Source organism: Salvia splendens, chromosome 4, assembly GCF_004379255.2.
Source record: "Salvia splendens isolate huo1 chromosome 4, SspV2, whole genome shotgun sequence".
NCBI lineage: Eukaryota > Viridiplantae > Streptophyta > Magnoliopsida > Lamiales > Lamiaceae > Salvia > Salvia splendens.
This window is the reverse complement of record NC_056035.1, coordinates 26,813,851-26,838,049: the sequence shown is the minus strand read 5'-3', so window position 1 is coordinate 26,838,049 and position 24,199 is coordinate 26,813,851. Positions and strand designations below refer to the sequence as shown.

The window sequence follows — 24,199 nt, the reverse complement described above, 5'->3', positions numbered from 1 at the left end:
TGCTGAAAAATTTGTGAGCACATTGGCTGGTGCTTGCAAAATGGCTCGCTAAGTCTCGTGGTCAAATTAGTACTTTGCAAGCACTTTTTGCTCTCAAAATTTCCTCAATGTGGTTGCGAATTCAACATCGGCGAGCATTTTGTTGTGCTCGCAAATAATTCCATTTTTTGACTTCATTTTGCAAGCACCACTGTGCTCGCTTGTTCGGCATCTATTTGAAATATTTTTTCTATTATATTTTTATAATTTTTTTAAAAATTGATATTAGGATTTATTTTTTTCCAATCATAGTATGAAATAACTCAATAGAATGACGAAAGTTCAAATTTTACATTGATAGGAAATATTGTTTTACCCTTCAATTCAATTAGATCACAAATTTAGTTCAAATACTACTAGCTCCCACAATTTAGTTCAAATACGACAATTCGCGTCTTCTCGACTCTTGAACATGCTGATTGACGACCTTTACTAGCTCCCGCAATTCTTCGATCTCCTGCAATGGTTGTACTCGTCGCTCGAGAAGTTCATTGACCTTGTCAGTGCTAAGGCCATACGAGCCGGAGGAAGATGCAGAGCCAGCAGCTAAGCTGGTAGCAAATGGAAAATACAACAGTTATTTACTGCCCTAGCAAATAAATTAATCGAAATACATAGCATGTATATAAGCTGACAACAGTTACTAGCAAGTAAATTAGTAACACAATGTAGGCTGCCAAAATCAGGAAGTTAAAGGTCAATTTTATGGTATGATGGAATGGTGGTCAAGGGAAATCACACGCACTTAAAATCAACATCCAACAATATCAAAGAAGAAATGATCACAAACTTAGAAGATATTAGACACATAGAAAACGCACATCTGCATATTCATAATTCTTCTACTCAATAAGACAATAACGAAGAGAAAAAAAAAAGAAAGAGAAAACCCATACACACTCAATTACCTCGGTATGTTCTAAGTTATGCAGGTTTCAGAGCTGAGAAAATGTTATGTTTTTTCTTACAAGGGATGGGGGTGAATAATACCATTGAACTACAACAATAAAGTAGTTGGACAAATATTATTTGAACATTGAGAATATTTGAAGACCTCGTTCCTCAATGAACATGATATGTATGTACAAAAATCAAGTAAAACAAATACCATTGCCTCGAACTGGTAAGAAAATAAAGTAACAGAAATTGAGCTATCTAGTAAACAATAGATTAGTGTACAATACTATTTGTTACCTATTTAGGCTAATCTTGAATATTAACTGCTCCGTGAACTTGTTTCAATATCGTCACAATCTTCTTTGCTGGCAAGAACAATGATCTCATAGACAAAATCTAAATATCACAATCTTAACAATATAACATCCAGACATAAGTAAAAGTCACAAGGATTTTATATAATTCAGTAAGACCATCAAAATCGGAAAAAAAAAAATAGGCAGAAGATGCATTAATCAACAAATTTTAGTTATCAGAAAATTGATAATTTTAATTAAAGCAATGTGTTGAAGGAATATATCGGCAAAGAGAGGCCAATAACGATAGAGATCAGCAACGTGGGGCAATAGTGCTCGCTAGAATCCATTGCAATGGCAACGGGGTACGTAGCTATCGCTGTGGTGGAAAGCAAACACGGTGTGAGACACCTATTTTGCATTTTGCTCGCTTTTTGTGCTCGAAATTCTTCTAGAAATTGCAAGCAATCAAGCGGTTCTTTTTTGTAGTGTTATAGGATAAGTAGGGGAAGTAGAAGTAAAATGTTTTAAAATACTCAATTAAAAAATTAAAGTAAAAATATAATCATGCATCTAGAAATATAACTTCTGTAATATAGAAAAGAAAAGAATTTTGTATGCATATAAGCTAGAAGAAGAAATACAGTGGAACAATGAATTCCATCGGAAAGCTCAGTAGACAACTTTGCCTCCGAACCCACAAAAATGGAAGATACAAAAAGATATAAGGAACTAAATTTTTAGTGGGCTTCAATTTGATGAAATGAAGAAATTGATTAGGAGGAAATCAGGGAATCAAGGCAAGAAGGAAATCAATGAGAATCAAAGTGTACTTATGCAAGTTAAGTTTTTGATAATCCCTCCACTCAACTTAAGGGAAGTGTTAGAAAAGGAAAGGAATGTAAGAATTAAATCATAACCTTGTGATCCAAGAATACTTGGAGACTAAGATTACTTTGGAGCACAACTTTTACCATGTTTACTTACGTTGTAATCCTTAAAGGGTCTCATATCATTGAATAATATAACCAAGTCATCTATCACAATATAGTCTTCAAAGTTCTCCGATATTATTTAATTTGAGTATTTACATTTCCGCATTTCAATTCTATTTTACAACAAGGTATCAGAGCAGGTTCGATCACATGGATCGATCGTTGTCTCTATAGCAAAAAATAAAAAATAAAAATCCCAAAATAACCAGCAAATTTGCCACAACAATTTATCCAATACTTACCCATATAAAAAAATAGTTAGCCATCTACGATAGCAATGATGATGCTTTAGTTTAGCAATTTGACCGACAAAATAGTTATAGCCTATATGTGTTGATGTGAAGAAGGATTCCGCACGATGGTTGGATAACCACAAGAAACCAACCAATTAGGAATTGTTCGACCAAGGGGTGAAAAGTATCAGACCTAATAATTCCTCTATTTCCCTTCGAACCGAAAAAGACCTGCCGGTGGGAGAAGAGCTAAAAATCGAGAAAGAGAGGGCAGAGAAGTCCGCTGGTGAGAAGGACACCGAGAAGGCTCCAGGAGGCCATGAACAATGGAAGAAGACCGATTTAATATAGAAGGATGATGCAAGGGAGTATCCATCTAGAGGGAGTGGATAGAGGAAGACGACTCCCGATTTGGTACCACCAAAATGGCCCGAGAGAAACTCGCTATGACCGGCAGCACGGCATCCGAGAAAGGAGTCAAAGCAATTGACAAATTATCCAGCAGAGGGGGAGAGGTCGTACCCTGCCGAAAGAGATGGAGTCAGGGAGAGGCCGTACCCTGCCGAAAGAGATGGAGTCGCCAAGAGAGCGAGAAAGGTCATTGAGAAAGCCTCAGTTCAGAAGGCTAAAGATGCTGCATATCTTTCGAGAGTGGCCGAGGAATTTCACCAACAAGCAGCCAAAGTCTGTGAGGTGAGGGAGAGAGAGAAAAAGACACCGCACAACCATTGAGGCGAGAGAGAGAGAGAGAGAGAATGTGATGAAAAGGAACTCGCTGAGACCAGCAACAAGGCACCCGGCAAAGGAGGTGAAACAATCGAGGAATTGCCCGATAGAGGGGAGAGGAAGTACCCTCCGGACAATTCCTTTCTTCCTCTTCGAACATACGAAAGAACCAGTGAGAAGAGGTTGTCATGAAGCTAGCAGCCCGAGTCTCCGAGATGGAGATGCCAAAACGGAAAGAGATCGTTAGTGGTCGCTAATTAAGCAGCACCGCCCAACCGCAGTCAAGAAAAGAAAACAGAGAAGTCCTCGGTATATTCGGACGAGAGGAAGTGGAAGTATCCGACCGAAACTGCATTCATGCATCAAAAGTTGCATTTTGATTTTGGCTAAACATGTGCATGTCCTGGGGTTAAAAGTCCTTTTAGACTAATTGGTTTTATTATCTGGTGTCTGAACACAACTGAAAGTCCTACTTAACTAGGTGATGCAAGCCATTTAGGTTTTGAGGCAACATGGTGTTCCCTATCTAATGAACTTTGTGTTCTTTGGTGATTATGAATACCTTGTAGGCTGCGATGAAGCAACATCAGACTAAGGCTCTCCCCATATGCTCCCAATGATGTCCAAGGTGGAGAATGTTGAATATTAGTGGACCAATTGGTTTGGGCTTATGTATTTAATTGAATTGGGCTGGTCCTAATTTAATTAATTGATTTGGCCAAATCTTTGGTGAGGGCAGCCCACTGCCCAGTCCAGCCTGTCTCTTACCTGCCTACTCCGATGTGTGCCACGTAGCTACTCCACTTGGATCACTAACACCAGCCGCTGGATCTATGCCTGTGTTAGTTGTGTGAGTTAAAGTGTAATCCGACGTTTCCTTTTCTCTCATTCTATTCACTACTCTCTCTCTAGTGTGATGAGCTCTCCTTTCTCTCTACACTCTCTTTCTCTGAGGCTGTTATCGCCGATTACTTCTTCGATCTTCTTTCCCCGCCGATGAATCTTTGTATTAGTGAGATCAATCGGTTGACTTCTTGGTTCTAGGTTACTGCTTTGGTTTCCTTCGAGGTTTGGGGTTAGATGTATTATAGTTGTCAGATCTGGTGTGTTCGGAGTGATCTGAGAGAGATCTGGTATTGTGACGGTGAGATCTGTGAGTTTGGTGAAGATCCGCGTGTTGAGTAGGCCAAAGCTGGTGTTGGTCGGTATGGCAGTGGCTTCTGATTACTAAGTTCGACGATTCTCCTTTGATGACTCTTGGTTGAAGCGTTTGGGGAGGTTCTTGGCCTGACTTAGTCGTTGTTGTGACCTGAGCCACATTTGTGCTTCTTTCTCTTGTTTTATGGTTTGTTGGTTTAAATCCTTCGGGATTAGTTTCTTGTATTACCGATATGTTTACTTAGTGTGCAGGAAAATAGGTGGAGCTGGAGACTCAAGTCTGGTGGAAGACTTGAGAATAGCTAGGGTTCTGATTAGTGTACCTTGTACTAAGTATACTTGTAATCTTGTTTTTCCCTTTGTACTCGGCTGGTTCCCTCTGAGATTAGCCATCTCAGTACGCGGTATAACAAAGAGGTCCCGATAATTAGTGAATCCATGGTGGTTTGATCCCAACAGTGGTATCAGAGCCCTGGTTCAGGGAGGGGCCTGTGCGGCTCGAAGTTCGGTGGATTGCGTTTGCAAGTTCTCCAATGTCTCTGTGTGAGCTTGACCAAGACCTGTGGTGACCTGTAACATGTGTGGTCGACATGTGGTCTTGGTCTGGTGGTCTTGGTTTGAGGGGAGGATTGTGAGGGCAAATCAATATCCCACATTGGAGAAAGAATAAAAGTTGCAAGCATATATATGGGCTACCCAACTCCATTAGTATGAGGCCTTTTGGGGAGTACCCCAAGAGCAAAACCGTAAGGGCTTTGCCCAAAGCGGACAATATCATACTAATGTGGAGTTCGGGTGTGCACCACCGATCCCAACAAGTCGCTTCGGCAGGGGTAGCAGCAAACGCAAGAGGCCGACGACTGCGTGGCGAGGGGGAGTGAGATAGTGGCACCACACAGCCGTAGACGGGGTCGCGCACGGTTGTGTGGCCAAAAAGATGAAGGAACCAGTTGAAGAACGGTCACACCCAGAGAAGGATAAGAGGGCCAAAAAGAGCTGCTGACAGTTGAGACGAAAGTTTAGCCACCGCCTACAACAGGCGGGACAAGGCGAGTGGAATAGCGAGCACACCTAAAGTTGCATCAGCCTGCACGGGAAGGGATGACTAAGAAAGGAGCCTGGAAAAATGTTGAGAAAAGGCCGCAAGAGAGCTGCCGCAGAAGGAGAAAGGAGGCGCTTGTTTCAAGTCATCCGCATGAGATAGTGTTATTGGGCTTAAGAAGAATGAGAAAATTAAAATAATGGGCTCATAGTTCGAGCTGGAATGGGTTGAGAAGGGTCCCCCGAAATTAAGCTTTAGGCTGCAAATTAAATTCAGTCCAAAGACAAGTTAACTCCTCGACATGAGTCAAAACTGTCAGGATTAGATCTTCGATATGAGTAAAAAACTGTCTGAATGAGCTCATCGACTGATACGAGCATATCTACATCATATTTTATTATTTATTCTATTATTATGTTAGCATATCTTTCCCATATTATTAGTTTCTTGTTCCTTAAGTTAGGGTATCCACTATTATAAATAGTGGACATTGTTATTCCTTTCGATCATTCAAGAAATATCAAATTATCTTATTTTCCTTTTATCGTGTTTTACTTTTTTTTGCAATCCTAAATCTTGGTTTGATCGACGGGCAAAGCTCTCGCGACTACCGTTTATCCCTCCGTCGATCGTCTTTCCGACACCGAAAACTTGTTAACAGAAATCATCTCTTAACACAATCTTCATCTTCAATCATCTTCATCCTCCACCCATGAATTCCAATGAGGAAATCATTATGTCTTCACTATGTGACCGGATAATGACTTTCTGCAATAGATTCAACAAGAGATTGGACGTGATTGACGAATGAGGGCAGCACGGATATCAACATTACAACCACCATTAGCCACTGACAGCAGCATACGGACAACCGCCATGTGCGAGCTTCGATTCCGGAGTTACCAACACTGCCTGGCCACCACCCACCAATTGCTCTTGAGCCTGAGATGCAGTCGCGACAACACGGTTACATGGAGTGGCATCAGCTGTCCACCCAACAATTGTGGGAGTTGCGCCTACCCGATCCGGGACTGCCTTATGGTGCGGCGCAATACAGTTCAGTCCCTTACACCCTATCACCAACAGGGAGGCCAAGATTTGCAGCCACCGTTGCATCCGAACACTCACCCATCGAACGGTCGTCACGCACCACCTTAATACCCGCCACCACCATCCCCCTGGCCGAGTCTAAGTTGGTATTCGCAAGCGCACCTGTCATAGCCACCGCAATCGACATCCTACTTGAATTCTTGTTGGGACCCATCAGGAGTGCATCTCACGCAACCCTCGTATCAGCCGCCGTTGTCACACGACTATCACCAGCCGCCAGAACTTTCCTCCACAACAGCCCTACCCCACCAAAATTACCCGCAGCTGCCGCTTCCAAACACCTACCAGTTGCCGCCGCTACCTCTAAACACTCACCAACCACCGCCTCCTCTAAACACCTACCAGCCACTGCCGAATTGCTTGGATGAGAAAGTCACAAATTAGAGTGGAAGGTTTTCATCGTGTGGAGATAGTACTCTTGTGCATGAGATTTCAAAGAGTGCGAACCATGAGCAAGAAGAGTGCTCTAATTCTTCTTTGGGGGAGAGAATAATTCATATGACGGGGCTTTCCAATGTTTCTGCTACTGGTTTAGGAGAAACCTCAGAAATTATGTTGCACAAAGAAATTAAGGAAGTTTATGTCATTGATGTTAAAGTTAATAACCAAGTTGTCGATGTCGGTGCGATTGAAATTGTTAGTCATTGTTCAACAACGCTCGATGTCGACACTCGGTTGATCTCTTCGCGCAACACTGGGGATGATTTCAGTGGTCCGATTGAAGTCCCTATCCTCGACCTACAGGATGATGATGGGCTCCCTTCACCCACGGCTCATTCGGTGAACTCACAATCTCCGTCGAAGAATAAGGTTTTGAATGAAAGGAAGCAGAGAAGTGTGGCTGACTTCAGGGGAGAAAACAAATATTTTAGGCCGAAAAGTGGGAAGCTAGAAGTGTTAGATAAACGTGACTCTAATGTCGAGAAGTCCATGACCACACGAAAGGGGAAAATGGTTGACGATGGAGAACTAAAGGGAGCTGGCAGTGAGCAGCCTTCTTCAACAGGGACGAGGGATGGTGTAAACAGAGGGGAATTGTCACGAAAATCAAAGCAAATCAATGTCTCTTCTACTGAAGAAGCATTGTCTATCCCAGGAGAGAGTAAAAAGAGCAAATGCTTATCTCCTCCGTGTACAAATCTTGTATGGAGAGTGGGTAACTCAAGTGATCCTACGTCAGCAGTACAAGTTGAAAATGATGAAACTACCACAACGACAGAGGCAGGAGCTAGTGTTAATTATTGTAACGCATATACTGAGCTGCATTACTAAGCATTCTCCAAGTACAAAATTCTGATGGTTGGACGCAATTTAGGTGGTACTACCACGTCTTTCTTGTTTTCTCCATTTGAGTCATGGCTTGTGGCCAAGCACTTGAAGAAAAGCTTTGAATAACAATGGGTCTCGCTAGCTTTCTCCAAGGCAATATTCCTAGGAAATAGTCTTGTGTCTATGGAAGCAGGTTTCCTCATAAATATGTGGGTTGATTTGGGGCATGTATCTACTTTAAATGTTGCTATTATATTTCTTGCTAGTAGAGTGGTTGTGGTGTTATCACCATGAACTGAGGATTATGGCAATCCTTCCGAGAGCAAGGACTTGCTCATTCAAATTAAAAGTTATTGGGGTACAAAACAACAATCTTGTGTATTTGATCCAGGAGGAGACACCTCGCAAAGTTTCTTCTATCAACGCTCTTCATTACTTCTTAGTTCCCACCTTGAGGACAAGGTTGATTTTAATCATGGGAAAGTTGATACGAGCATATCTACATCATATTTTATTATTTATTATATTTATATTATTATAAATAGTGGACATTGTTATTCCTTTCGATCATTCAAGAAATATCAAATTATCTTTGATGCGAATCTAGATATTCAACATCATAAATCACCAAGACATCGCGGGCAATGGGTTGATTGGGGTCCGAGAATAAGGTGGAGACATGGCAAGGAGTCAAGCTAGATTCAGAGGTCTCATTCAAACTGGAATTTCACTATGAAGCTAAAATCCAAATCCACTCCTCAGACCATCATTGTCTTAATCATCGAAAGAGCTTCGCGGGGGTATCTTGCATGCCTCCATCGGAACCCGGATGAGGAAGTTATGATCGTTTGAAGAAAGCCGCGCAAATGCAAAACGAAACGCGCGGGCGGGCGATTTTGCAAGGGGAAAATGCCTGACCGGGCATTTTGACAGTTTTTGGTCGTGAACTACAGAGAGTTCGCCCGACCGGGCGTTTTGCATGAGGAAAAATGCCCAACCGGGCTTTTTGCGCGACTTGCGTTTTTGGACTCTTTTGTGTCTTTTATTCAGCATTTTTTTTCTCTTGTATAAATACCCATGTCTAGGGTTTTTGTGGGCAGACTTTGAACATTATTGAAGAACAAAGACTCCATTGTGAGCACCCATCTTCATCATTGAAGATTTATCCAAAATCCCTTGTGGTTGCATTTAATCCATTGTCGGACTTAGATTATTTGTTAAGGTATGCTTGCTAGTTCTTGTGTTACTAGTTGGTGGAGCCATTAGGTTTTTGTTTGTGAAAGTAGCTATTGGGTTTTCTTTCTTGAGCATGAATCTAAATCATAACACTTACCATCTTCTTCTTCTTTTCCATCTTTCTATCGTCATATTTCTTGTTATTGGATATTATTGCAAGAACAAATCCGGGCAACATATGTTTCTTGAATCATTAAGATTCACATTATTTGGTATCAAGAGCCATTAGTTCTTGTTCTTGTAAGTTTGAACAAAATAAAATTGTAAAAAAAAGAGTCATACTTCAAAATATATCCATGGGCTTTAGCTATAAATTGTTATATGTTTCATTGGGTATGTCAATGTGATTTTTCCAAAGTTGTAGACCAAAATTGCATCAATTGTTGGGTCTATTGTTGTTAGGTGAAATTGTGCACACAAAGTGTTTGTTGATTTGTCTCATTGGCCTAGCACCTTACTTTCACTTATCTTTTGGCTTCTAGAACTAGTAATTACTTGCCTAGTTGCATATCTTGTTTGTGAATTGTGCTACCCTTGTGGATTATCATCATTGAGAGCAAGTGGGGGAGAGTATCCTAGCCACCAAAATTTCTAAGCCTTCCGAGCGAAATTGGGAGTGAGTTTTGGGGAAAGGGGTACATATTATGGGAAGTGAGCTCCTCACTAAATTCTTCATTCTCAGGTGTGTGTGTTGTTTGTGTTACTAACAAAAAGGGACTTGTCCATAGTCTTGTGCAATTTGTTTTGTAGGTACTTGAAATGGTGAACTCTAGGCATGGCTCGCCTATAAAGGAAGTTGCCTCATCATCCGATGTTACTATCAAAGAGATGTTCTCCTCAATCATGAAGGAGATGCACGAGGTGCGGGACAATGTGAATGCTATGCAAGGAGGATTTATGGCGTTTCATGAGGATATAAGCATTCTTAGAGATAGAGTTAGGCATAACCATTCCATAGCACCTAGTGACCGAGAGAGACATGGTAGGAGTGACTACAAGTCAAGGTACCATGATGATGGACTTGTTAGAGGGAGTAGAAGGGAACGAGCTCCAATGTTTCATAGAGAGTCTCACTCTAGGTGGATGAGGGACCATGATCATCATAAGGTGCATGAGTGGTTAAAGGGGGAGAAAGTCTCAAATAAAGCAAGTAAGAGCTCAGGCCCTCGACATGGTGGTGGAGACACAAGCCGAAGAAGCATCCCACCAAAGAAGGTGGACCTATCTCACCCTAGCTATCACACGAAGGTTTCGTCGTGGTTGTCATCCAATTTTCCTCTTTCAAAGAGCTTGATTCAAAGTGAGTGTGACAATGTTAACTACATTATTGAAGAGCGTGTCAAGCATATGGTGGATTTTGTTGCTAGTGATGATGAAGAGCTACTTGAGGAGGAAAAGGAGTCCACAGCCACACATGAAGAAGACGCACACCCAACTTTCAATGATGGTGTGTCTAGCAGAGTGGAAGCCGAGGACGAATGTGAGCCATTTAATGCCCTTCAAATCTTGAACACCGAACCAAAGCCACATGAGGTTGCTAATGGAAACAAGCACTTGGGAGAGAATCGAGAGAAAGAGAAAAGACGAAAATGTGAGAAGCAAAAGCCAAGAGAGAGTGGTGGGGGTGAGTGTGAATCAAAGAAACCAAGAGAGAAAAACTACAAGCATGTGAGGAAAAAAAGTTGCTTGTTAGATTCTAAGATCAATCTTGGGAGGGCTCTAAATCACCATATCATTTTTGCCCTTGGTGAGGAGAATACACCTTATTTCACTAACTCTTATGACTTGTCTTTTCTCTTTGATGACTTTTTGAGACAAGAATTGAGAGGATTATAATGTGAACCCCGGGTCGTGGATGTACCGAGTAACTTCTTACCGATAATAAGCTCATGGAAGCAATATCAAGATGAATCACTCATAGCCCAAGGTTCAAGTACACTATCCTTGCTTACTTGTGGTGTTTCTTTGAAGTGCTTAGATATGATAGATGTGTTGGACAATAATTTGCTTTGGAAAATTAATTTGAACCATGTTGAGCCTATCTTGTACTTAAAACATGATTTTGTAAATTCAAGAGTGACACATGTGAATAAGATTGATTTTACAAAGCCGACTTGTGATGATAGCTTTGTCATTGGTGATTTGTGGCATCGAGAGCTCGAATCTTCGAATGCCAAGTCTATCTTTGCATCATATGTTGACCCTTTCTTGATAAATCCATACATTGATAGATGTATCATTTCTCTTATGGATTTTAGCTTGAATGTTGGAATGACCTCCTTACATGCTAAGATGACTAAACTTTCTTTTGTTGGAAATTTTGAGTTTCTTAAGTGTGTCAATGGAATTAGCAGACCTAAGATGAGTACATATATTGTTGATTTTATTCCTTGGTCTACTACATGCTTTTATTGGAAATTGGTATAACCCTTCAATGGGATTGGGATATTCTATGGCTATATCGTGAAGAATTTTTTCACCCACGTGTCTCTTGTGGATAGTATTGTGATTAATGGCACGAGAATGCATTGTTCCAATATTTGTGGATTTGTTCTAAAATTGTTCGAGCAATTACGTGGGACTTATTTTGATGAGACTCTTATGCTATGTGTGGTTGCTTTTTACAAGTTTCATATGTATGGCTTTGTGCTTATTGTGCCTAGGAGTAAATGGATACATTGCTCCTATATTTTTGACCATTTTTTGAAATTGTTGAGGCAATGGTGTGAAATCTACGTTGATGAATATATTTAATTGATTGTTATCTTTTCGTGCAAGCTTCATTTGAGTTATAATGAATCTACTCTATATGTTGAACATGAGTGTGTCAATTTGAGCAAGAATGATGTGTCAATGGTTGATGATGATCTTTCATTACATAATCTTTCATTACATAATCTTAAGAATGAGATCTTCTTTTGTGTCTTTTATTCAGCACTTTTTTTTTCTCTTGTATAAATACTCATGTCTAGGGTTTTTGTGGGCAGACTTTGAACATTATTGAAGAACAAAGACTCCATTGTTAGCACCCATCTTCATCATTGAAGATTTATCCAAAATCCCTTGTGGTTACCTTTAATCTATTGTCGGGCTTAGATTATTTGTTAAGGTATGCTTGCTAGTTCTTGTGTTGCTAGTTGGTGGAGCCATTAGGTTTTTGTTTGTGAAAGTAGCCATTGGGCTTGAATCTAAATCATAACACTTATCATCTTCTTCTTCTTTTCCATCTTTCTATTGTCATATTTCTTGTTTGGGTTATTGGATATTATTGCAAGAACAAATCCGGGCAACATATGTTTCTTGAATCCTTAAGATTCACATTAATCTTATTTTCATTTTATCGTGTTTTACTTTCTTTTGCAATTCTAAATCTTGGTTTGATCGACGGGCAAAGCTCCCGCGACTATCGTTTATCCCTCCGCTGATCGTCTCTCCGGAAACTTGTTAAAAGAAATCATCTGTTAACATTAACACAACTGTTTGATTTAGCTCCTCGACACGAGTAAAAAGGTCTAATGTTAGATAAAAAATGAAATGGCTCCTAGAATACTTGGAGCACAAGTTTTACCATGTTTAGTTACTTTGTAATCCCTATATAAAAGGTCTAATAACTTTAAATAATATAACCAAGCAATCTATCACAATATAGTCTTCAAAGTTTCTATTGTTTTTAATTTAAGTATTTACTTTTCCGCATTTCAATTATATTTTCCAACATAATTTATTTATCCAGGCCATCCACATCCATGTCTCAACATCGTCTCATCATTTCACTATTCATGGGCCCACTGGACTTTTTACCTCATCTCTTAACTAAGAGATAACACCTGCAACCCTCCATCTCTTAACCATCTCATCCCTTAACTATTCATTCAATTTCATTTTTTTTTTATTTCCAACAAATTCAATTAATAAAAACACTTCATTAAATAAAAGAAAATTGCAATTTAAAATCCTAAAAATATTTGTGTGTGGAAAAAATGGTGGGGGAATTGGGTTATTTATAGATGAATGTGGGAAAAAAAGAAAAGAAAAAAAAATCTGCAAAAAAACGTTAAAAAAAAGGTTAAAAAAATAGTCAATTTTTTTAATGATTTTTTTTAAAAAAAATAATTAAAAATAGCCTAAAATCGACGCCCACTCGCAGAGCCGGCGAGTGGGCGTCACGCCCCAACCGCTGCTCGCCGCGTGGCTGACGCGCGTGGCGAGACAGCCTGCCAACCACCCCTCCCCAGCGGGCTACGAGACGCGACGGAGCACCCGCATCGCTGCATGCAAATTCTTAAAAAGTTATTGATAGTACTTTTTATTATCTATCCGAATATTCTTATTTTTATATTTTTTTCTTTTAAATTAAGTTGATATTGTTTGTTACCACGTATAGAAGAGAGCTTTTAAGATTTTAACATAAAAACTTAAATTTTGTATATTTTGAAAAATAGGAAAGGAGAGCGATATAATATGACCCACCGTAATGAAAACGAAGGAATATCCCATGAGGAATGAGACAGTGAAGAAATCATGTGAGGGAGAAGACCGTGTTAGTGAGAAAGACGAGAATACGAGCGACTGAGAGATGAAGATGAGCTTGATCCGAATTTTCTTTATACTCCCTGTTCTGTCTCCTACTAATTGTTCACTTTTGCCATTTTTATCCATTCCCCATTTAATTGTCTACTTTCAATTTTTACCATAATGGCAACTACTCATATTCCACCAACCCATTTAATTAACATTTGAAATTTTAAAAATAATATATAAAAATGAGATTCATATTCTACTAACTATTTCGACACACTTTCCTTTACGTTTTTTAAAATTCTTACGGAAACTAAAATGGACAATTATTGAGGGACGAAAATAATACAATATTGGTATAAGACCTATAAAACCGTTAAAAGTTTGCAAAAGGTGAAGTTTCGATGAAGTCATACCAAATAAGTGTATAGTGCTATTTTTCACACACAACATAATTTATAAATTAAAATATATGGCAAATTTGCTCCTAATCTTTTACTAGCAAATATGATTATTCAAATAAATAAATTAAACTATAATTTATATTTTCACTCTTTCACCAATGATTAATTACTACAACAAGAAAACTTCCTTTTGATGTGGAGGTGAAGTTGATTTGTAATTTATTCTTCTTAACATTTTAAAATATCTAGATATACATTTTTTAGTTCAATTTTTGGTATATGATTATAGCCACTGTAATGTGTTTGGATTATTTGTCAGTTTTTATTAAATATATATATTTTTTTTGTTGCTTATTAAATTTTGGTTATATATATTTATTTCAATATTAAAAAGAAGTTTTATATTAGCCCAACTTTGTAATTTCGCATCAGGCCCAAATATATTGAATGATTCTTCTCTAAATTATAAACCCTAATTGCAAAACCCACCATTCTGCATTCTCCTCTGAATCCTCCAAATTCAAAAATGGTTCGGAGCTTGAAGAATCCCAAAAAGGCGAAACGCAAACAAAAGGTAAAAAAAAATCCAATTTATCCATTTCTGATTAAATGCTTTTTCTGTACCCGTGTTTGTCAATGAATTAAGTTGTTATCGGAAAAGGGGTCGAAGAAAGATGAAGGATCATCAAATTCGGGGCCAACGGTTCCGGCAAAAGTGTGGCAACCGGGCGTAGACGCATTGGAGGAAGGAGAGGAGCTTCAGTGCGACCTGTCTGCTTACAATTCTTATCACGGTTTTCACATTGGATGGCCTTGTTTGAGGTAATCTATTCATTTAGCCCTTTCTTATTCACCTTGATTCCTTCGCTTCCATTGTCTCTCTCTGTGTGTATGAGAGAGAGGTGGGGATTGGGAATTTATCAATTTTTTCCTGTTATTCACTGTTACAAATTTGCAATTTTGATAGAGGGATGATGAGCACTTATGGTTAGGGGAAGCAGTTGATCTAGTGACTGGTTGAAATTTGTACATTTATCTATTAGAAAAGCATAATGGCTGGTGAATAATTTATCTACTAGAGTTGTTAAAACTTGAATTATTGAGCCATTTCTATTGCATGCCCTGATGAGGTCTCATCATCATTTTCATTGTTATTTCCTTTTCATAATCGAGAGCTGATCGTTTGTTTGGTTTGATTTGAGCCAGTTTTGATATTCTGCGGGATTCTTTGGGCCTGGTGCGCACTGAGTTTCCACACACCATCTATTCTATCGCTGGAACACAGGTGATTCTACAGTCTGTGCCTGTATATAATGATTCGTTACTTAATTAAGCATATGAATAGCTATCGCTCTGGATCTGGATGTCAATATATATATATATAGATGCTGATCATGCAATATATATACAAAATGCCAAAAAATGTTAACGACACAGGCTTAATACTTTGTCAAAAATGAGCCAGTTTCTTGATGTCTTTGTCAAAAAATGTTACACATTCTTCTTAAGTTTATGGAAGGTATTTTATTACATTAATCAGGTCTACATTTCCCATTTTGGTAGGCAGAGAAGTCCTCCTGGAACTACATTGGGATATTTAAGATTTTAAACATTTCTGGGAAGAGGCGTGACTTAGTCCCTACCAAATCAAATAATGAAGATACGGATATGGAGAGTGATAGTGATGAGGATGATGAAGAGGAAGGTGGTGGAACCAAGACCCCAGTTTTGCAGGTATAATTATGTACTAATTCTGTAATTATTGGTAGTTTTTAGTTCAACATAAATTCACGCTTCTTAGTCATTTTGTCTGTCTACAGGTGCGTAAGGTCAGTCATGAAGGGGGTGTAAACCGGATTCGTGCTATGGCACAACATCCTCATATATGTGCATCATGGGCAGACACTGGCCTTGTTCAGGTACACTTGTAGTATTACTTGAATTGTCTAATAATATCTACACTTAGTTCAAGGGCATCGGGCCTTGGCTCTCGTGTGTACAACCTAACTTGATGGATGCCTTGCAGGTGTGGGACTTCAGCTCTCATTTACATGCTCTGGGAGAAGCTGACACTGCAACTAATAATGGAGGATCGAACGAGTTTAATCAAGCTCCTCTAGTTAAGTTTGCTGGACACAAGGATGAAGGATATGCCATTGACTGGAGTCCCGTTGTTCCCGGAAGGCTTTTGTCAGGTATTACGAGATGACTTTTGGATATGGCTACACACTGCACAGTTTGTTTATAACTTCCCTGCTGTCTCCACACCCACAGGGGACTGCAAGAACCATATTCATCTTTGGGAGCCAGCATCAGAGTCAACATGGAATGTCGACTCTACTCCCTTTGTTGGTCACACTGCCAGTGTCGAAGATTTACAGGTTAACATCACATTTCTGGTTTTTCATCACCCTAGAAATGATTTAAAACTTGCATTCATCGGTAGTTAGGTTTTCTCTGTATGCAGTGGAGTCCCACAGAACCATATGTCTTCGCCTCATGCTCGGTCGATGGAACTGTTGCAATTTGGGATACTCGTGCTGGGAAGTCTCCTGCAGTTTCTATCAAAGCACACAAAGCTGATGTGAATGTTATCACGTGGAACAGGTGATTATTACTTTTGTCAAGTCATGTTGGTCTAATATGGTTCTCTGTGTATTTCATTTTCGTTGTTTCTTTCTTGAGTAGCCTGGCGAGCTGTATGCTAGCATCAGGTAGTGATGATGGGACGTTTTCCATCCGAGATCTTAGATTACTCAAGGTATTGAATAGTATTATTAACCTCTCTCATGTGTGTGCGTGTACGTTTTTTGTAACTTCCTTTTTCTGCTGCACAGGAAGGGGACTCTGTAGTTGCACATTTTGAGTACCATAAGCATCCCATTACATCCATTGAATGGAGTCCGCACGAGGCCTCCACCTTGGCCGTGTCTTCAGCAGACAACCAGTTAACGTAAGAAACCTCTAGCTACGGTTCAATTCCCATAAAACTTGAATTTCATGATTTGGCTTATCTATTCTCAGAATATGGGACCTTTCCCTTGAGAGAGATGAAGAAGAGGAGACTGAGTTCAGAGCCAAGACGAAAGAACAAGTAAACGCCCCCAATGACTTGCCACCACAGCTTCTATTTGTTCATCAGGTGATCAATGCCACTCCTTTATCGATAAAAATATATTCACGAATATGTAACAACATAGCCTCATCATGTTTGTTTACCTAAACACCGCAGGGTCAAAAGGACTTGAAAGAACTTCATTGGCACCCCCAGATACTGGGAATGCTCATATCCACCGCAGCAGATGGCTTCAACATCTTGATGCCTTCGAACATCGAAACCCCACTTCCTGCTGATAATGCTTGAGATCTCTCAGCAGAGCGCGATTTTGCCAAACATCCGGTAATGGGCACTCTATGTAAAGAATGAATTTATCAAATTTGTTTCCTGTTGTAGTCAATACCTCATGTTGGATTTATCTGTTGTGTTGAATTCTGTATTGAATGTGCAATGATGGAGGTTGAGATTTGTGTTGAATTTTGTATGAGTTTTAAGCTGGAAAATAAATTATGTGGCGAAAAAGTTGGAAAATAATTCACCATCTTTTAGCAATTTGCGATATTGATTCTATTTGAACAATACCTATATTTTTGGTGGGAAGAATGTCGTGATTTTATTTATTTGAATGTCGAGTTGATTTATAATCTGTTCTACCATGAACAAATGATCTTGTCACATCAATTTTCAGCAAAATAGAACCGTTAAATTTGTTACTTTCTGAAACGGTTAAGATAGTCTAAATTATAGATTTGCCAAGTCGTTGTGCCCCAGCCATTGATAAAAACAATGAATCCAGAAAGTAAATCTAAATTAGTCCCAGCTTTTGGGCTTGTGACGTCACACGACTCTAACAAAAAAAATAGTGGCGGATGATCTAACTTTTTATATAATCATGAATATAGTTTTTCTGAATTAAATATTCTCATACCTTATAAGGGTATTTTTTGTCACTCCATTCTATTAGGTCATCCACAATAGCAATAGCCTAGCCATAGCCTAGCCACAAGCTCCTCCTGCCACATCATCAACACTAAAAATCCTCATGCCACATAAATAGTCCAGCCATAGCCTAGCCACATCATAAATAGCCCAGCCACATCAATAGCCACATCACTCAAAATTATATAAATCAAATAATTAACAATCACACAAAATACGCAATTTAATTTACGAGACATATACGAGAAAATTCAATAATATTATTAAAATTTAAAAAGTACATTAATTAAAAAAATTACATAATTAACAAAAAAACTACTGCCGTGCAGTCCTCCGCGCCCATAACTCTTCAATTAAATCCTTTTGGAGTCGAATATGAGCCTCCGTTTGGCGCATGTCGGCATGTGCTTGGAGGCGGTCGTCTTCATCGTGAGGTACCCTACTCCGTACGTTGGGGGCGGCCACGCCGTGGCTTGGACCGGCTTCATTATCATCGTTGACCCAATCAGTCAGTTGTACACCTACATCTTCGACAATCATGTACATCTTCGACAATCATGTACTCCTCAGCATCCCCACCACTACTACCACCGGCGTTACTCATTTCTAGATGTTGATCTTGTACAGAAATTAAGATACAGAGAGTACTCGTTAAAACAAGTGGTGCGAATGAAAATGACGTATCTGGCGCGTATATATAGTGTTTCGAAAAAAAAAATCGCGCTAGGCGGTGCGCTAGGCGATCCGGACGCTACAATAGCGCCGAGGGGATCGCCCAGCGCACCGCCTAGCGCCACGGAACCGCCGAGCGCTAGGCGGTTTTTAATTCCGGAAATGGCTGGGCGGTTGCAATAGATCGCCTAGTGCACTGCCTAGCGCCGACGCTCAGCTAAGCGGTGCGCTAGGCGCTATTATGGATGGCCTTACAGAGGTATGATTTCTGCCACTGTCAATAACTTTTTATGGATTTCTTAATAAGTACTTCATATGATTAAAGTTATTACTGTTCACACTTTCTAATTTTTCTATAATAGTATACTCCCTCTTTCCCTTAAATGTTGTCACGGTTTGATCGGGCACATGTTTTAAGAAATGTAATGTAAAGTGAGTTGAAAAAGTTGGTAGGATGTGAGTCGTACTTTTAAAGTGTTAGTTTTATAATAAAATGTTAGTAGAAATAGCTTAGTGGAATGTGAGGTCAATTACCAAAAATGGGAAATGTGACAATTTGTGAGACAGGAGAAATTGGAAAAATGTGACAAAATTTCAGGGATAGAGGGAGTAAAATAATAAAACGAAACTTTTTCTTCCTTATAAATACTGCATTAATTTTTTACGCGTTTCTATTTTTCCTAAATCTTTGTTTTACCTGATTTTCGAATCAGTTTTATTTATTGTGAAACTATCCCAATTTTGCATGTGGACTTAATTTATAGTATTTCTGAAAGAAATGAAGTGTTAAATTTGTTAGAGCATTTGTAATAAAGAGAGCCTATCTGTCAGCTCATCTTCAACTTGTTCTTAATATTTCCAAATCAGTATATCAATAATTTATTTTAATTATTGGTGTTTCTTGAATATAAAATAGTAAAAATAAAATAAATTAGAGAAAAAAATAGAAAAATCATAATTCACTAAAATAACAAAAAAATACTATTACATAAAATAAGATCGACACTCTAAGAGCATCCACAGTGGGCGCCCTAAAGCCCGCCCGATGCATCGGGCGAGCCTTAGGGCGCCCACTGCAGCTCCACGCCCTATGCCATTTCCTTCCTCCGCACCTTATGCATAGTCCGCGGACGATGAACCATTTTTTGCATCCTCCGGCCTATTCTCTGCCCCATTCCGGGGGTAAGGAGGATAGTCCGGACGATGCACACATTTTCACTTTTTTTTAAATTTTTTTTTGTATTTTCTTCTATATATATCACCAATTTTTTTACTTCATTTCATACCTTTCACTCCACTCTCTTCCCCCTCTCAATTTCTCTCTAAAGTCAATTTGGTAATTTAACCCCTAGCACGTCACATTCTTTTACCCGGATTCTAAATCAAGCATACCAAATAGCTTCAACAATTAGGTGTTTTTTAGATTTTATTATTTAATTCAAGTAATGTCATTTTTACATAATCTCGTTTGATCACATTTTCTTTTCAGTTTATCTCATTTGATATGACCATTAGAGCATCCCATCGCCACTCTCCGGGGCGGACGACGTCCATGCCAGCGGCGTGACACAGCCCTGTCCGCCGCGGTGCTCGCGCCAACGGCACTGCCCTGCTCTGCTCGATAATAAGAGCATGTTCTTGCCGCTGAGCATGGCGACGTGTCAGCGTGCGATTGGCCAACGACAATGCAGTTGTAATTTCTTTTTCTTTTTAAATTGAAAATAATACCAAAAATTAAAAAAAAATAGATTCCCAAAAAATATAGCAGTTTATTACCGTTTTTTTTATTTTTTAATCCCAAAATCATCTATAAATACACACATTCATCATCCATTTTCTCATACAACACATTCAGCATACATCTTCCTCTCTTACTCAAACCCTCTCTAAAAATTCAAAAATGGATTTCACCGATATCATGGTTGAAGCGGAGCTCGAAGAATAAGAATACTATGAACAATATCATACCGCCTATGAAGCCTATGTCGCCGCCGCCACCCCGCCCCTCCTCCTCAACCAACTAGATCAAAACGCCACTACATTCCTCGTGACCGGGAGGGAGCCGATGAAGGGCTCGTTGCAGACTATTTTTCTGACACACCGTGGTTTCCGAAAGATTACTTCCGGTGACGTTTTCGCATGTCAAAACAGTTGTTTATGCATATTGTCAACACATTTTCGGCCCGTATTGAATACTTTCAATCACGTAGACACGCAACAGGTCGACAAAGTCTCTCGGCATTGCAGAAGTGTACTTTTGCCCTCCGACAACTTGCTACTGGGCAAACGGCTGGCCTCTTCGATAAGTATTTCCTTGTGGGTGAGTCAACTGGAGTCCTATGCCTCAAAAAATTTTGCGACGTCATTCGTTCTGCTTTCGGTGAGGAATTCCTTTGGGCACCCACCACCGAAGATTGTTAACGGTTGCTTCATCTTCACGAAACAGTTCACGGTTTTCCCGGTATGCTTGCCAGCATTGACTGCATGCATTGGAAGTGGAAGAATTGCCCGAATGCTTGGAGGGGGCAACACTTAAGCGGCCACAAAGGCGGTGGCCCAACGCTTATCCTTGAAGCGGTTGCCGACTACCGCCTATGGATTTGACATTCATATTTCTGTGTTGCCGGATCCAACAACGACTTGAACGTGCTCTATTCTTCACCACTCTTCAATGATGTTTTGAATGGTGAGGCACCGGTGGTCGACTCCATACCACATGGGTTACTATCTCGCCGATGGTATCTACCCAAGGTGGTCGACTTTCGTGAAGACGCTCAGCAATCCGCAAGACCCGAGAGAGGTTCTTTTTGCTAAGCGTCAAGAGTCTGGTCGGAAAGACGTTGAAAGAGCTTTTGGGGCCCTCCAAGGCCGATTCAACATTGTGAAGGCCCCGTCTCTGCTGTGGTACTCTAAGAATATTGCCGAATCATGTACACGTGTATTATCTTGCACAACATGATTATAGCTGACGAAGGACCGAGGGCGGCTAACTTTTACGACGAGGATGAAGCCGGAAGCTCAACCGCAAGGTCTCCCCCACGTCGAGGTGTGCATACGACGGTGCGAGAGATGATCAAAACAAGACACACAATGCACGATACCAAAGCCCACATTAAGCTACAAGAAGATCTAATCAAACACATTTGGGCGAAATTCGGCGACGAGTAGTGGGTTTTTTTAATTTTATGAATTCAATTATGTAATTTTTTATTTTTAGGACTTTAATTATGTAATTTTTAATTTTTAGGATTTGAATTATGTAATTTTTAATTTTTTAGTAATTTGTAATAGTATTCCGGGTATTTTTAATGCATTCTAATATTGTGGAAATGTTTTTATTTAAATTGAATAATAGAATGGTGGGACCCTTGAGCATGTCCTTACGGAAGAGTATGGATGTGAGTGTTGTGCTCTTGGGAAAGAGCAGAGAATAAAAAATGAATAAAAGTGGGTCCGGGCCCCTTCCATATTCTTGCCTAAGAGCATGGGGATGCTCTTAGGAATAATGTTTCTCTCATTCAATATCTAAATTTTGTTTTACTACATTTAACAACTATAAATAATATCTCTATGCCATTCAAAAAATTTAATATATTAGGAAAATATAAGATTTATAACAAAATGAGAGTAGGGTAGATTAGAGCATCCGCAATGGCGGACTTCCGCACGGAATTCCCACGAACGTCCCGGAATTCCGTCGCGGACGTCCGCCATTAGGCGTGCCCACCACGGATACGGAATTGGGCTGAGGACATCGCAGGTCCGCGGCGTTAAGCGGAATTCTGCGCGGACGTCCGCCATTGCGTCGACTCCCACGGAATTCCGCTTTATTTCATTTTTTTGTAATGTGTATATATACCGCTCGTTGAACTTCGTTTCATTTCACACCACTTGTTTTAACAAGTTTCTCTCTCTCTAAATTTCTTTTATATAATAGTAATGGCTGGTGGTGGTAGTGGTAGTGGTAGTGGTAGTGGCCATCATGAAGACGTAATGGCTACGATTTGGGCACGTGTGCGGGAGGCCACGAAGAGGGAGGAACAAGAGGCCTCGGCGCCGGCGGTGCCTCGACCCATCCACCGTCGCACTATAGTACCCCGCGACCACCTCGCTGCCCACCGTCGGTTGTACGAGGACTACTTTGGGCCGGAGCCACGGTTTAGGGAGACCCTATTCCGGCGACGGTTTAGGATGCAGCGGCCGCTGTTTATGCGTATCGTTGGCGCTTTGGAGCGTCGATACGGGTATTTCAGGGTGCGGGAGGATGCATCGGGTAAACCCGACCATACACCGATTCAGAAGTGCACTGCTGCACTCAGGCAGTTGGCGTACGGAGGTGCGGCGGACATGTTCGATTAGTACCTCCACATCGGCGAGTCGACAGCCCGCGACTGCCTGAAGTATTTTGTCAGGGCGTTAGGGAGATATTCGGGAATAGGTATCTTCGGAAGCCTACCCCCGAAGATTGTCAGGCTCTGCTGGATATGCACGGGGCTCAGCACGGCTTCCCGGGGATGCTGGGCAGCATAGATTGTATGCACCGGGAATGGAAGAACTGCCCCGCTGCATGGAAAGGGATGTACACTACCGGTTTTAAGGGCAAGAATCCCACGATGATCCTTGAAGTGGTAGCTGACTACCGGTTGTGGATATGGCATGCCTATTTTGGAGTAGCCGGGTCGAACAACGACATCAACGTCCTCCAGTCGTCGCCCCTTTTCAACGACCAGTGCATGGGCGTCGGTCCGGCCGTCAACTTCGTCGCCAATGGCAACCAGCACAACATGAGCTATTATTTGGCGGATGGATATACCCGATGTGGCCCGTCTTTGTGAAGACGATCAGATGCCCAACGGATGCGAAGAAGGTATACTTTGCGCAAAGTCAGGAGGCAGCGCGCAAGGATGTGGAGCGGGCATTTGGTGTGCTCCAGGCTCGATGGGCGACAATGAAGGGTCCATCACGGCTGTGGTACGTTGACAGCGTCGCCGACATCATGTACGCATGTATTATCATGCACAACATGATCGTCGAAGATGAAGGTCCACCACTGACCGATTGGGCCAATGATGATGCTGATGCTGCGGGTCCAAGCCACGACGTGGCCACTAGCAATGTACGCATGGGGATTCCCCATGACGATGTAGATCGAGTCCATGCATTTTCCGACATGCGCCAAAAACAAGCTCACGTTCGACTCCAGAATGATATTATTGAAGAAGTGTGGCCAGCGTAGGGGTCGTCGTTGATGTAGTTTTTAATTATTGAAATGTATTTTTTTTGGTGAAATGTACTTTTCTTGTTTTAATGGATTTTTTCCTTATTTTCATCGAAATTTTAATTACGTAAATTGTTTACTTGCGGAAATTATTTAATTTGTGAATTTGTGATTTTTTTAATGTGGGAATTCCGTCGGGAATTCCACAGGGGAATTCTGCTACTGTGCAGTGGGAAGTCCTTATAACGTGGCAGGAGGTGTTTTTGAGAATTTCGCCGGGACATCCGCACTACTGCGGATGCCCTTAGTTAATAGGTCCAAAAATGATAAAAATAAATATAAACAATTAATATGGGCGGAGACCGGTTCATCCAGTCACCCACCGCCCA

At 40.5% G+C, this 24,199-nt stretch overlaps 1 protein-coding gene and 1 long non-coding RNA gene across 2 annotated transcripts; one reads left to right on the top strand and one right to left on the bottom strand.

Annotated features, from left to right (window-relative positions):
- Positions 1-316: 316 nt before the first annotated feature.
- On the bottom strand, positions 317-2,085 carry LOC121800459. Its single transcript, XR_006050510.1, has 2 exons — positions 1,234-2,085; positions 317-590 (listed from the first exon to the last, which is right to left on the bottom strand). It is a non-coding gene; the product is annotated as an uncharacterized LOC121800459 (long non-coding RNA).
- A 12,273-nt stretch (positions 2,086-14,358) lies between these two features.
- LOC121801497 (glutamate-rich WD repeat-containing protein 1-like) lies at positions 14,359-17,533 on the top strand. The gene is made up of 12 exons (XM_042200998.1): positions 14,359-14,497; positions 14,585-14,745; positions 15,130-15,208; positions 15,487-15,657; positions 15,744-15,842; positions 15,950-16,118; positions 16,198-16,304; positions 16,391-16,530; positions 16,612-16,684; positions 16,761-16,876; positions 16,948-17,065; positions 17,156-17,533. The coding sequence occupies exons 1-12, from the start codon at positions 14,450-14,452 to the stop codon at positions 17,285-17,287; spliced, it is 1,413 nt and encodes a 470-aa protein (XP_042056932.1). The 5' UTR covers positions 14,359-14,449; the 3' UTR covers positions 17,288-17,533.
- The last annotated feature ends 6,666 nt before the right edge of the window (positions 17,534-24,199 follow it).

Coding starts and splice junctions, on each gene's coding strand:
- LOC121801497 (XM_042200998.1), top strand. CDS start 14,450: ATGGTTCGGAGCTTGAAGAATCCCAAAAAGGCGAAACGCAAACAAAAG. Junction 15,209..15,486: donor ATTCTATCGCTGGAACACAG/GTGATTCTACAG, acceptor CCATTTTGGTAG/GCAGAGAAGTCCTCCTGGAA. Junction 16,685..16,760: donor GAGATCTTAGATTACTCAAG/GTATTGAATAGT, acceptor TCTGCTGCACAG/GAAGGGGACTCTGTAGTTGC.